Raw genomic sequence first — 13522 nt, 5'->3', positions numbered from 1 at the left:
CGCCACCTGCGTCCCTTCCAGTCAGGATACAAAAGGACAAAAAGTTACAACATTTCCTGGGTGTAACCTCATATGCCAGGCAGCATCTAAGAGTCTGGAAAGAAATCAGGCAGAATTGCATGGTTTCCAGCCCTTCAGCCTAGCCAGACTTCCCCAGCTGAATATCAGCTACTGGCACATAAGACTGATCCCTGGAAAAGACTGTAAGCCTCCACCTTTGGCAACTTGGCCCTAACCAGAGCCATCACACACCCTGACGGAACAGGCGAAAAACCTGCACAGCTTGTGCTCAGCAGCTGGATTTTCTGCTAGGAGGCACAGAGGAGCTGCCATCATTTCCCACTGACCTGCTGTGCTTCATTCCCTCTGTACAACCTTGGCTGGGAGAAATAATCCATGCAGATGGCAGCCCCTGGGGCCGGGTGCAATTGTGTACACAGCTCTTGATGCACGCCTGGAAATTTTCATCCCTGGAGGTGGTGAGGATGGGACCAAAAGAGAATTCCCAATGCCTTTTGAACATTTGCAGCTCTTCAAGATAAGGAAATTCTAAAGTGGATGTTATTTGGTAGTTCAACTTTTCTTATTTTATTTTTCCTGGATGCAGAGTGACCTCTTGTGGTACATCTGCATCATGTTACATTTTGCACTAAACCTTGCAAAAAAATCTGAGTAGACTGAGGATCGTAGCAAATAATAATAATAATATTTACTTAATATTAGTGAGTAGCCTTGTCCAATTAATTTGCATGATAATTGTTCATTTTATTATTATTATTATTGCATTATTTATATGCCGTCTTTTCAACAAGTTGCCCAAGATGACGTATATAAAACAAAGGATAAGAAATACAAAAGCCATATTTGAACATCTGCATCAGTATTTTAAAACCATTAAATCTGGATACTGTTTTTGTCATCTTTTTTTTTTAAAAAAATGAGTATACTATTTTATCCAAACTGTTGAAAGTTTTATTTTATTTTATTTTTATTAAGAGATACATAAGCCTTGCTAAATAAAAAAAAATGAAATAGCCGCCCATCAGGAAATAAACCAGATTAAAGTATTAGACTTGCAATCCTGATACACACGTTTACTCATAATAATGTCCATTGAACTCAGTGGGTCTTCCTTCTGAGTAGACACGCATAGGATTGAGCTGTTAGTGAACTAAAAGTCTTCTCTAAATCACAGTGGGCAGCAAGGCACAAAGGTGGAACTTCAACAGGGTTGTTCTGCAGAGAATCCTTGTTCCAACAGACACCCCCCCCCCCGCAGAGTTTTCACTTTTAAGTAATTTTTACTTAAAAGGGACAGCTGCAGATTAACTAACAATAGAGGGAAAGTTTAAGGAAGACTGTAAATTTATTTAAGATTGAGATAGACTCAGATTACATATAACCAATTCTAGAAGGGCTGAAAAACTGCAGCGATGGGCTTGTCCGCTCTTCCAGTTGTCCCATGCCTAGAAAACAGGGGTTCAAGTGGGTACCTGCTTGTCCTGTGCTTTCCCTACCACTTTCCCCAGGAAAATTGCCTCTTTTGTGCTGAAGCAGAGCAGAACTTCCATCTGCAGAAAACCCAGTTGTTGTTTGCTCTGATTCATCACTAAAGAACAAGTTTTCCTGGGGGGAAAGCGGCTTTATTTATTAATTTACCAACAATGAATTGTAATTACATGATACAACATAATTAAAACATCAGAAATACAGCCAGAAAAGCAAAAGTGTGGAGAGGCCCAAGGTAATGTATAGAACCTTCCCACCACCTTTGCTCCAATACTGACCCATAGACACTATATTCAGCATCCATTTAGGTGCGTGTGGACTTTTTTTACGCACTGTACATTTTTATCTGCTTAAAAGTTCTATTCCATTTCAAAAAGCCAACTTTTGGAGTGGCTCCATGATTGTCGCAAGGGTCGGCCCATCAGCATTCTGCATATATATATTTCAGAAAGGGGAATGAATGAGGAAGGGGGCTTGTGATTGTCAGAAATGTCAGCCAGCCAACATTCAACATGTGTGTATGTTTTTGAGGAATGGGGAGAGACGAAGTAGGGACTTTTTAATCGTCATAAACCTCATCCAATCACCTCTCTGGATATCTAGCTTCAGCTGAGAACATGAAGACTACTGCTCCTGGGCTCAATTCTCTTAGGCCAGGATCCACAGCCTGTTCATGGGTGCAACATTTGGATTTAAAAAAAATAATAACCAGGAAATATTGGAACTGGATTTGAGACAATGTCCATTCTAATATAATTTCAGCAGACTGCAAGGACAACTATTTTAAAACCCTCTATCAATAGTAAATACTAAATATATATATTCAGATTAGATAAATGTTGGAGATGTGGATTAAATAAAGCAAATTACATACATATCTCTGATATGTTAGGATAAAAAAATAAGAAAGAAGTGTTTGTGTGTGTGTACAAAAAAGCCTTTTAAAAAAGTCTCAAAAAAGCCTTTATATACAATAATAATATAATTTTATTAAGACTTTTCAACATGCAATAAAAAACAAACAAAACAAGTATCCATATCTTCCAATTCCATTGCCTGTTGCCATGGTCTTCCATCCTTGTAATTTAGGGTCCCCCCCCCCATTTCCTGTATTTCCATTCTTTTTTTCCAAAAAATATTGCAGGAGGCATGGTCACTTTTTCTTCTGAGTTGATTCCATGTTATACACTAAGTCCTCCTTCCATGAATTCCATCTCCTTCTTCAACATCATAACTCCTACTCCTGGTCACTCACCTGTCTGATAGGATTTCTTAATTCCACGTCAGTGAGTAATTCATCTAGAGCATCTAGGAGTTAATCCCAATATTATATCTGTTCAACAGAGACAAAAACAGCAGATAATCTCTGCCACTAGTCACCACTTAATTACATCTTTCAGGAGCTCCTGAGAGATGTGGCCGACCTCCAATGGCTCCTCCTCTAGAAGTCTGTTCAGTACATTTTATATTTATATATATCTTTCTTTAATTCTTTCTCTTTCCAGGTACGATTCTGATGGACATTTAACCAATGCAACATTTCCGACGGGTGAGGTCAGCAGCTTCCATAGTGACGTAGAAAAACTGATGAGAGTTGAAATCGACACTTCAAACAGGGAGAATGTGATCACAGCTACAAATTTTTCAGCTACCTCAACTATCTACACATTAAAACAAGGTACATTTAGTTCCCCCTTACCACACTTGCGTGAACTCTGGCAGTTTCAGCTTGCTGAATGCATTTAGGAAAACTCTGCTCATTAGTTTATTGTGGCCTGATATTCTAGTTCCTACTAGATCAAGTTATCTTCAACCTTTTCAGACCCAAGGCCCACTTTTAACCCAAACATGCATTTGCGAACCCATTTCTTAATCTTTTACCATGTGTTTGCATGGGGGTCATGCTTCTGTTGTGAACCTCCTTGGATCAGTCCACGATCCGCTAGTGGGTCCTGACCTACCAGTTGAAGACCAGGCTACTAGATTATTGTAACAAGTTAGTAAAAAGAAACTGATCAAACATGTTTAAAATGACGGAACAGCATTTATACATCTCATTGATCTTAGTGAGATGTCAGCACACAGCTTGTCACTAATCTTGGCTTCTTTACCCCACAAGGTTGGAAGGTGACCAGTGTAACATCATATATATATATATATATATATATATATATATATATATATATATTAAATTACAGACCCATCAGCCTACCATATGTCCCTGTTAAATTATGATAAAATGTGGCGTCTTCATCTTCAGCACCCTAGGATCAACTTGCAGTACTACTGAATGCCACATCTTGGGACACTTGCGGTAGCGCTATCGTTACACTTCCTTTCATTGCAAATCTGCCCTTCAGATGTGCTAGTTTACAACTCCCTTCATCCCTAGCCATTAGCTATGCTGGATGGGGATGATGGGAGTCCAACAACCTCTGGGGGGGCACAGCTTCTCCAGCATCGGCCCAAACTTTAGATACTGGAATATTCAAGAATTGGGGTGGCATTTCCAAGTTGACTCTCCCTCCATCACCCTCTTCCTTTCTATTAAAGAACAAAGCCAAGCTTTATTTCACAGCAACTTCATGCTGCAGAGGTGAAGGAACTATTGAGATGGTCTGCCCTAAGATACTTATGGAGTCAGAAGGATTCCTGGATGCTCTGGGGGGATTTCCCAGCTGATATGGCTGGTGCTCCTGTCAAGACTCCTGTCACAGTGTGGAATGTTTAAATGTCTAGAGCCATTGACACAATGCTCCTGGGTGCCTTCATTGTAGCTGTGGAGCACGTAGGTCACTGTGTTACTCTAGTGACCCGCATGTGATGAAACAGGACAGTCAACAGCTAGAGTGCAGGTGGCATAAATCTTAGTCAGAACCTGAGGAAACACGTGTGAGGTAGCATTGCCATGTGAAGAAAGCCTACTGCTCTGCCACCACTGTGTCCACAAGTAGCCATTTAGCAGAGTTCTTCTGAGTAGTGAATGGGCTTTTGCCATCTGAACAAAAAAGATTCCTGGGGGTGGGTACCTTTGGCTCTCAGGCCCTCGGTTCTCAACCTCTGGGTTTGAGTGTCAGACAAGACCTGGGGGACCAGGGTTCCACTCCCCCCTCAGCCATGAAGCTCACTGTCCGGCCTTTGTCCCCTTCACAGTCTCTCAGCCAACCTACTTCATGTGGGGTTGTTGTTGCGTGTCGAGGTCCCCAGGGCCACCCCAATAACTCACACATCACACAGAAATTTTTGTTTAAGGTTTTTGGCATAATTTTGGCCACAACTTTATTAAAATACAAAAATGTGAGTGGTTGCTTAGGCATTGGTTGTGACTATCTGCCCCCCCCCCCCAATGGGGGACAGACTGGCATTCCGCACACCTGCGAAAGTCAGAAAAGGGGAATACACTTGGGGGTAGCGACGGAGCAGGGAACCTGCCCTCAGCCCTCCCCAAATGCAACCAGGAGCTCTTGCATGGCCCTAGCCCCTTGACAGAGTGGACAAGCAATAGTTAGCTCCCGATTCCTTTAACGGAATCCCTTGCAGCAGCAGCATTAGAGGGGCAGGCACAGCCAATCCATGCCCCTCCACCAACCAAACCATAAACCAATGCCTAACCGCAACCTTACAAGTTGTGACGATTTGCTACGCAGTAGGCAAAAACCAAATGGCCCCAGCCAATCAGCCAGATGGACAAAATTCCTGCCAGGCCCCTGCCCCAAGAGCAGACGACCCCATGACAGGCATAGCAAGGTCAAAGCGAACAACCCTAATTCTAGGGAGGGGGGAACGGGCAATCCGATGCACGGGGCGAAAAGAGGAAGCTCTACGCCTCCTGCAGGGAGTTTTAGCATTTCTGGCTGTCAATCAACAAATGGCAACATTAACTTCATCCCAACAACAAGGGAAGCCCAATCACAACAGTGGCCAATGATCAATTAGCCCGCCCCACAACTTTGGAATGTCCTGTCGGCCCCCACCACAACATGTGCTCTCCATGAAGGAGAACACGCTTTGTTGTTGTTGTTGTTAGGCCAAAATACCATGTGGAGTTTTGAGGGTTTGGCCTTTGTTTGTTGTTTTTTTAGGCCAAAATGGAGAGAGGGAGAATCACTTTGAGTTCCTTGGAGGAAAGGCGGAATATAATATTATACACCTTTAGGTGCCAGGCAAAAATGTTCCTTTTTAACCAGGCCTTTGGTTGATTTGATTGACCTCCTGTGTCTTTTTAAAATGTGGGGTTTTTTTGTGGGGGGGTGGTTATTGGCTTGTTTTTATTTTTATTATATATTTTGTGGTTTTATACTTCGATTTTGTTGTGTGAACCGCCCTGAGACCTCGGGGTATAGGGCAATATATAAACTCAATAAATAATAATAACAATAATGCCACAATACATACATACATACATACATACATACATACATTTTGCAATATCTATTTCATAGCACATGCAGGCATTTCATTTTAACTCAGATTATTTTCATCTTTCTTACAATGCTCTCAGTTGTTACATTAGTACAATTTCCACAGCTGCATTTTAGCTGTTTAATTATACAATCACCAGTTTTGACTTTAGCTGCATATTAAATTCCCCCAGGCAACTGGTTTTTCAGTAGCAGCCCAAAGGTGGTAAATAATGAAGTACACCAAAGGCTAACTTAAGGTTTCTTAAGTTGAAAGGTCTCTGAAAGCAAAATACCTTTAATTAAGAGGAAGGGTGTTGCTAATATGTAAATTTACTAAGGTCTGGGTGTAGTAACAATAAGCTGTATGCCTTAAACGTCTGGGAGGTCGCCCTCCCCCCAATTACAAAGACTTACAGATGTTGGCAATGCCTACTGCTATCTGACTATGCATAAATATAATCTTTGCACACATAGCAGTTGCTTCATGAAGCTGAAAAAACTGAACTCTTTCCCCTTCCTTGTTTTGTTGCTGACAGACAACATTCAGAATATATATCGGGTCAGTCCAGATGGGTCACTGAGAGTCACTTTTGCCAGTGGAATGGAGATCACTCTGAACACAGAACCTCACATCCTAGCTGGCGTTGTCAATCCTACTTTAGGAAAATGCAATATCTCTTTACCCGGAGAGCATAACTCCAACCTTATTGAGTGGAGACAAAGGAAGGAACAGACCAAAGGCAATATCTCTGCATTTGAGAGAAGGTTACGGGTAAGGTTTTCATCTCATGTGTCAAATGAAGCATTCTTTGGGAAGACAATCACATCTGAGAATCACGTTAAGCTGCTGTTATTGTAAATATGCTTGTGCTCTCCTGTCTGCGCTGTCTGACTATTTGTTTTTGAGTCCAATACATGGTGTTGATGCTGATCTTTCAATCCCTAAACAGTTTGAGACAGTCTGAAGGATTCCCTGTATTTATATGAACGTGTTAGTGCAGCTGGGGTTAGTGCAGTCTGTCACTATTTTGTGGGAGGGATTCAAGTATATATGGTTCATTTAAGGCCAATATGCAATATAAATTCAAAGCAGTGTCATCATACCACATTAAACAATCATGGCTTCCCCTTAGGCTCCAGAGACACATTGTTAGTTAAGAAGGCTAAGAGTTATTAGGAGATCCCTGTTCCTCTCAGTGAGTTGGGAGGGGCATGTTTCTCATCCCATTAACAAACATGCAATACAACTGTCCTGGGTCCCCAAGCCACATTATATGGTTTCTTCCAACCTATTGACACACCATATGCAGTTTCATGACCTTTCCCTGACCGTTTGTATGTGGAAGAATGATCCCGTTTTGTAACACCCCGTTCTGCTAACATGGGCTGAGGTAATAAGCATGCCCCATTAGAAAATTATAGGCATCGAGAGATATTTTATGCCCCAGGGTAAGTGTTTGTTTGTTTGTTTGTTTGTTTGTTTCCAGAAGGAAAATGACAAGTGGCAGCTGACTGAAATTTGTAGACATTGTACAGGTGGCAGTGTGAAAATGTCCTAGGAGGACTATCATGTAGGTCTACTTATGTGTAAATTACAGAAGTAAAAGTGGACCTGGGGGAAGTGGACCAAAATTAAGACCCATGTCCCTTCCCTGGATTACACCCTCCTCGCAGACCACACCCCTCACTGTTCAGGATCCATAAGTATTTTCGCTGGCTGGAATGTGTTCTTGAACTGTGATACTGGGAGGACTCTGCCCACTGGTGGAGAAAGGAGGTGTGGTGGGTGCAGTCTGCCCCAGGTGTCATCCCTGAGGGGGCTGAAATCGCCGCCCTGCCCCCCTGGGATGCTCCTCCTGCCCCCAGGTGCACAGCATGTGAGCTTCTCTGGGTGCCAGAGCAGCTAGCTGTGCCTCTGTGTGACTGGAAGGTAGCCTACTTTAAAAAGGTACATCCATTGTGCTACCCACTTTTGTCTCCAGCTTCGCTTACTAATGGCATATGGCCCTTGGAAGACTGACATCAAGGCAATGCGGCCCTCAGACTGAAAAGGGTTCCTCAGCTCTGACATAACAGTATGCCCAGGAATAAGGGCAGGGCAGAATGGACATAATTCACTGGAAATAAAGGGAAGGAGTGGGAAGTGTCATTTTTTGAAACTATTTTTGGAACTAAATAAGAATTAGGGGACATAAAAAGCTTGCCTCTCATTTGAGCTGCCCTTTTATGACAGACCCCCCAAGTTCTTTTCCAAGCCCATCTCCGATTAATTGTGTTGGCATCTCCTGTTCTGTGTTTACACAGAGCTGCTGCCATCACACCCAGTTTGCCTTTATGGCTTGTATTTTAACCAGAGTATTAACAGTTCCCTATGGCAGGTGGTCAATATTTTTCTGTTTAATTAACGGACTTAAGTTTAAGACCCAAAGACATCAATAATGTGCAGGAAAAATGCTTTAGGAAATCTGTTTTCCATTTGACAGAATTACTCCTTTGGGAAGCCTTGATGAGTACAGTGAATAGTTAGCATTCAAGCTAATGGTCTAATGACAACGATCCACGTACATAGTGATTATGATAGATCTGTCAAATCCGAAGGGAGGAGGAAAGCATGGGATGTTCCAGTCCTTCCCCCTTCCCAGTCTCACTCATTTATTCTTCCCAACTCCTCACCTTATTATTTATTAAATTTATATACCGCTCTTCATCTGAAGATTACAGGGTGGTTTGCAACATTAACCATCCTCTTTGCAAATCTAGGCCTTCTTTTTCATTCCCCAAATTGAACACAGCTTCCATGCTCTGAAGAGGAGGCAAGGAACATTGCTTCTCCACTACCAGAAACTGTGTTTGGAATGTTGGTGAGAGAAAAGACATCACAGTCTTTCTTCTTCCACCTTCCAACTAAATCTAGGGACTCAGCTATACAGCTGCAAATAAAACGTTTTAAATGTGTTGTAAACTGTAATATACAAATGTGACACTAAATGGCAACAGTGAGCTATGCCAAATTCAATGTATTTTTCAAAACCTTTTTTAAAAAAAGCATTTTCACAGCGTTTTTTACATGTGTGTAGATTCCACCTAATTTCATGTTTGAGGCATCTCAGAGTTATCTGATTGGCAACTATGAGGAACAGTATATTGGACTAGATAGAACTTTGGTCCAATCCAGCAGGATTCCATTTTTTCTTACAGCAAGGGGAAAGAGTGATTATGAAAAATGTACCAGCGAATAGATGCATGTGTGTGTACACATACTTATCTCAGTGCTTGGAATAAACCAGTTCAGTTTAATGAATTTAACTGAATTAGTTCAATATCTCTGAATTAGACCTAAACGTAATTCCCATAATTGCTGAGTAGTAAAGTGAACATGGATTAAAATTGTGTTGGTGTAGAAATTTGCTCGATTTGTAGTTTAAGTTCATGTGTTTTTTCCTCCTTATACTCTTTGGCCTTCTAAGCTTAAAGATCAAAATTTTGGGGTAAAATAGACTACACAATTCACATTCCAGTTTTTAGTGTGTTTTTGTGTTATCTTAGTCTTCTTAAGTACAGTGGTACCTCAGTTTTCAAAGTAATCTGGTCTGGAAGACCATTCAAGTTCCAAAACGTTCGAAAACCAAAAACTCAATACGGAAGCTATGTTTCCTGTTCAACTTCCAAGGCGCGTTCAAAAACTGAAGGATTTACTGCTGGTTTTATGGCATTCAGGTTCCGGAACATTCATCAACAGAGACGTTCCAAAACCGAGGTACCTCTGTACTTTTTATACATCAGCACAGCAGCTTGTAATATTCTGAGGGCTGAAAAATATTGCCAAGAATCATTTGGATGAACTTGAGTTAGAGCTGTGAACTGAGCGCAAACCAAATTAGTTCATTTTGTAAAGGGAAGAATGTGAACTAGAATTATCATATTTTCCCATCTATAAGACGTCCCATGTAAAGACTCCCCCTATTTTGGGTGACTCAGATTTAAGAAAATGGAGGAGATGGCCCTGTGTACAAGACACCCCCTTATTTTTGACATTATTTTCAGGAGGAAAAATAATCTTATACACGGAAAAATACGGTTCTTCCCTTTTGGACACGTTGAACTAGAACTTTTAAAAACGCACTTTCCAAGCTCTGATTTCACCACCACTAACTTTTATTGGGAGTCCTGAAACCCTCTGGTTCCCTTGAGCTTACTGTGAGCGAATGATACCAGTATTTTCAGCACATTAGAATTGGCACTTGAGAGAATGAGCTTACTGTTGGCATATAGGATACTGGGTTTGTCATAGTCCAGTCATGATTAGAAAGGGGATCTTTCTTGCAGCAGTGTGAGACATTTTGCCACCTGAAGCCTGCCACCACCAGGCATGTGCAACAACCTCCCCCATACCTTCTCTCTCCTGCAGGCACCCCTTAAGGCCCTCTGCTTGACATCTTAGCCATGCTTCACTCTGAGGGACACAGAGACTATTCTCAGAGCAAGGCACTGTGGGCAAGTTGGACCTGAAGAGCTGTTGTACTGCTGCCATTTTTTGCAGTGGAAAATACCATTTAAATTACTGCTCTCTGGGGCTACCTCACCAACAGTACTTTGCTCTGAAAAGGACACTTCCTTAGAATGAGGCACAGGTTACTTGAAATACCCTGCAAGAGTCTCAACTCTACTTTCCGGGAGCAGCAAAATGCCAGTGATACACACAGAATCATAGGTGGTGGTGAATGGGGAGAAATGATGGGAGGCCACCCTCTGCTATCCATCCCTTCACAGAATGAACCAGTTTCAGATCACAGTTCGGTTCATAGGCAGACATCTGAAGGGACTACTCATCCCAATCCACTGCCTGAGGATAGACACTCACCTTGACTAATGGCACTTTTAAAGACACAAAATGAGTGCAATCCAGAGGTATATGAGCCTGTCTCCCACTGTTATCAGATGGTCTTTTAACTCGATTAACAGGTTGTTAACTCACACTGGTTTTCCTACCCACATCCTGGGACTTTTAAGCAAGCTTAAATGTATTCTCTGTGCCCAGAACTTTTTAACTTTGCTATTACTATGCAAACTGTGATTTCAGGTGGAACAATTTCCTTGCTGTGTTTAGTTATAAAGGGCTCTTCCTTCACCTCTCTTAGCTGCATTTTTAGACCAAGAAGACTTTCAGTGTGGAGACCCTGAGACCTGGAGGCCAAATGCAGCCCTTTTCATCTCTCTCCCCCCCCCCCCGCCCCTTAGCATATTCATGGTTCCTGGTTCCTGCTCCAATAGCATTTGCCTGGCTGGAATATGTCCTTGAACTTGCTTCTTGCTTCTTGCTTCCTTGGAGAGAGGATAGAGACGGGTGGGGGTGACTGTGCATAAAAATTAGCCTGTTATTCATAAGTGAAATTCACATCCCATTTATCCATGAACGTTTACCTCTGGCTCTGTCAATTGCTGCCATGTGGCCCCTGGAAGACTGCCCAGAAGGGATTGTGGCCCTCTGCCTGAAAAAGGTTCCCAAGCCCTGCTTTATCTCCTCTCCTGGAAGGACAAATACCAGCTTTGGTAGGGTAGATTTGGATTGCGCTGTGATCCTCCCATCTCTGTTCCTCCCATCACAGACATTCTCTTCTGAATTTTTCAGCTTACACTTTCCCTTCACATCATTCAGTGAGCTCCTGTCATTAATCCCTCTTGCGCAGCTGCCTGTGAATGCAGAGCTATCCATCAAACTGGTCCCAGCATGCTGAAACATGAAATTTGGTAGGAACAAGCAATTTTAGCTGCTTTCAGAGGTCCCACGTGGTAGGTAGTAATTTCAGGTTTGCTAACTGCAAGGTTGGTGATAGGGATGGTGCATCCTGTTCCTGCTGGTGCCTGGTGGAATGTCATTCTGTCACCACTCATACTGTGGCCTTAACTTGCAGGTAGGAGATGCCATATGTAGGATTAGCCAAATGTTGTGCCCTCCATTTGTTGTTGTTAAACTACAGCTTCAGTCATCCCTGACTATTGGCTATGCTGGCTGGGGCTGATGGGAGTTAGAGTCCATAATAGCTGCATGTTGACTACCCTTTGCATATTGCAAGAACTCATAGGAATTCTGTGACAGAACAGCTTTCTTCAAAGGCATGTTGAGGATCAGCAAGAGCAAAATGCATGAAGTACAGCAATCTCTAAAGAAAAGCATATTGTCGTTCCATTGCAGCTGCAAGTGTTAAGAGTAGCTCTGACTGGAGTTGTAGTCCACAACAACTGCACTTATGTCTCCTGATTACACATGCGGTTTCTCATCTAGCTAGGGATTCCAGATACCATATTTTCCGCTCTATGGGACACACCCAACCATAGGATGCACCTTGTTTTAGAGGGGGAGAAGGGGCACCTACCCTTCAGCGAAAGGAACCCGAAGCCTCCGGAGCGCAGCGGGAGCTCCCACTGAGCTCTGGAGGCTTCAGGCGGCTATCTTTGAAGCCTGGAGAGCGAGAGGGGTTGATCCACACCGACCCCTCTCACTCTCCAGGCTTCAGTGAAGGCAACCTGAAGCCTCCAGAGCGCGGCGGGAGCTCCCGCTGCACTCCAGAGGCTTCAGGCAGCTATCTGGAGAGAGAGAGGGGTCGGGGCGCGCCGACCCCTTTCACTCTCCAGGCTTCAGCGAAAGCAATGCGAAGCCTCCAGAGCGCGGTCCCACTGCGCTTTGGAGGCTTCGTGTTACTATCACTGAAGCCAAGGAGCTTGCATTCACTCCATAAGACGCACACACATTTCCCCTTAATTTTTGGAGGGGAAAATGTGCGTCTTATAGAGCGAAAAATACAGTACATATTTGTTTATTCCATTTGTTGCATTTATTTTGTCCCTCAGTATTTGTTGAGACAGTTGCCTATTGTGTTCTCTGTGTGCACAGCAGGTTGGTGAAGAAAGGGACAGGGGAAATTTCCTTAGCAGTGAGAGCAGACCCCTTTGTGCATGCTCAGAAGTGCCCACCTACTTAATGCTGAGTGGGGAGGAAACAAGCTGCCGTAGCATAGTGCAGAGAGGAAACTGCTCTGGACAGGCATGGAGGAAATCTTCATCATATATTCTAGCATTCAGTACTGTTACGGAAAACAATCATTCACGGCTCATCCACACTATTGGCCCCATGTTTTCTAGGCACAGGTCTGCACTTTAAAGTGGGGTTTCTTTTTGTTTTTGCCCTGGTGCTTTCTTTGTGAAATTCTGATCTTTAATGCTGAATTGGAACAAACAACAATTTGGGTTTTCATTGAGTTGCCATTTTGCCATTTGCTCCATTTCAGTGGTAAAGAGTGGGGAAAGCACCAGGGCAAGAGAAGAAAGCGCTAAGAAACAGTGCTTTAAGACATGGAACTGTGCCTAGAAACACACCACAAAAGGAAGTCTGCATGAGCCCTCTGTTGAGCACCAGTAGGTCTTGGCAAAAAAACCAAAACCTGAATCCTGGGTAACACAGGAAAGAATGGTCCATTTGCCTATGGCAAAGAAATGGATTGTGGTGGGGATGCTTGTTTACAAAAAGAATTTACTAGGCTGAGTCCTGGTTGGCCTTGGAGGAAATTCCTAGGTAGTAGAGAGGGGCAAGGAGGAACTGGGGTGGATCTTGT

At 42.9% G+C, this 13522-nt stretch overlaps 1 protein-coding gene across 12 annotated transcripts in view; it reads left to right on the top strand.

Moving 5' to 3' along the window:
• Positions 1–13522, top strand: part of TENM1 (teneurin transmembrane protein 1) — a 404140-nt gene that overhangs the window by 367332 nt on the left and 23286 nt on the right. For all 12 annotated transcript variants that reach the window (XM_081847832.1, XM_081847839.1, XM_081847838.1 and 9 more), the window contains 2 exons: positions 3015–3187; positions 6449–6684. In XM_081847832.1, coding sequence (XP_081703958.1) covers positions 3015–3187; positions 6449–6684 — 409 coding nt within the window. The remainder of the gene's footprint in view (positions 1–3014; positions 3188–6448; positions 6685–13522) is intronic.

Source organism: Podarcis erhardii (assembly GCF_964252035.2).
Source record: "Podarcis erhardii genome assembly, chromosome: Z".
Taxonomy (NCBI): Eukaryota; Metazoa; Chordata; class Lepidosauria; order Squamata; family Lacertidae; genus Podarcis; species Podarcis erhardii.
The sequence above is the reverse complement of the archived record's forward strand: the minus strand, read 5'-3'. Positions and strand labels throughout refer to the sequence as shown.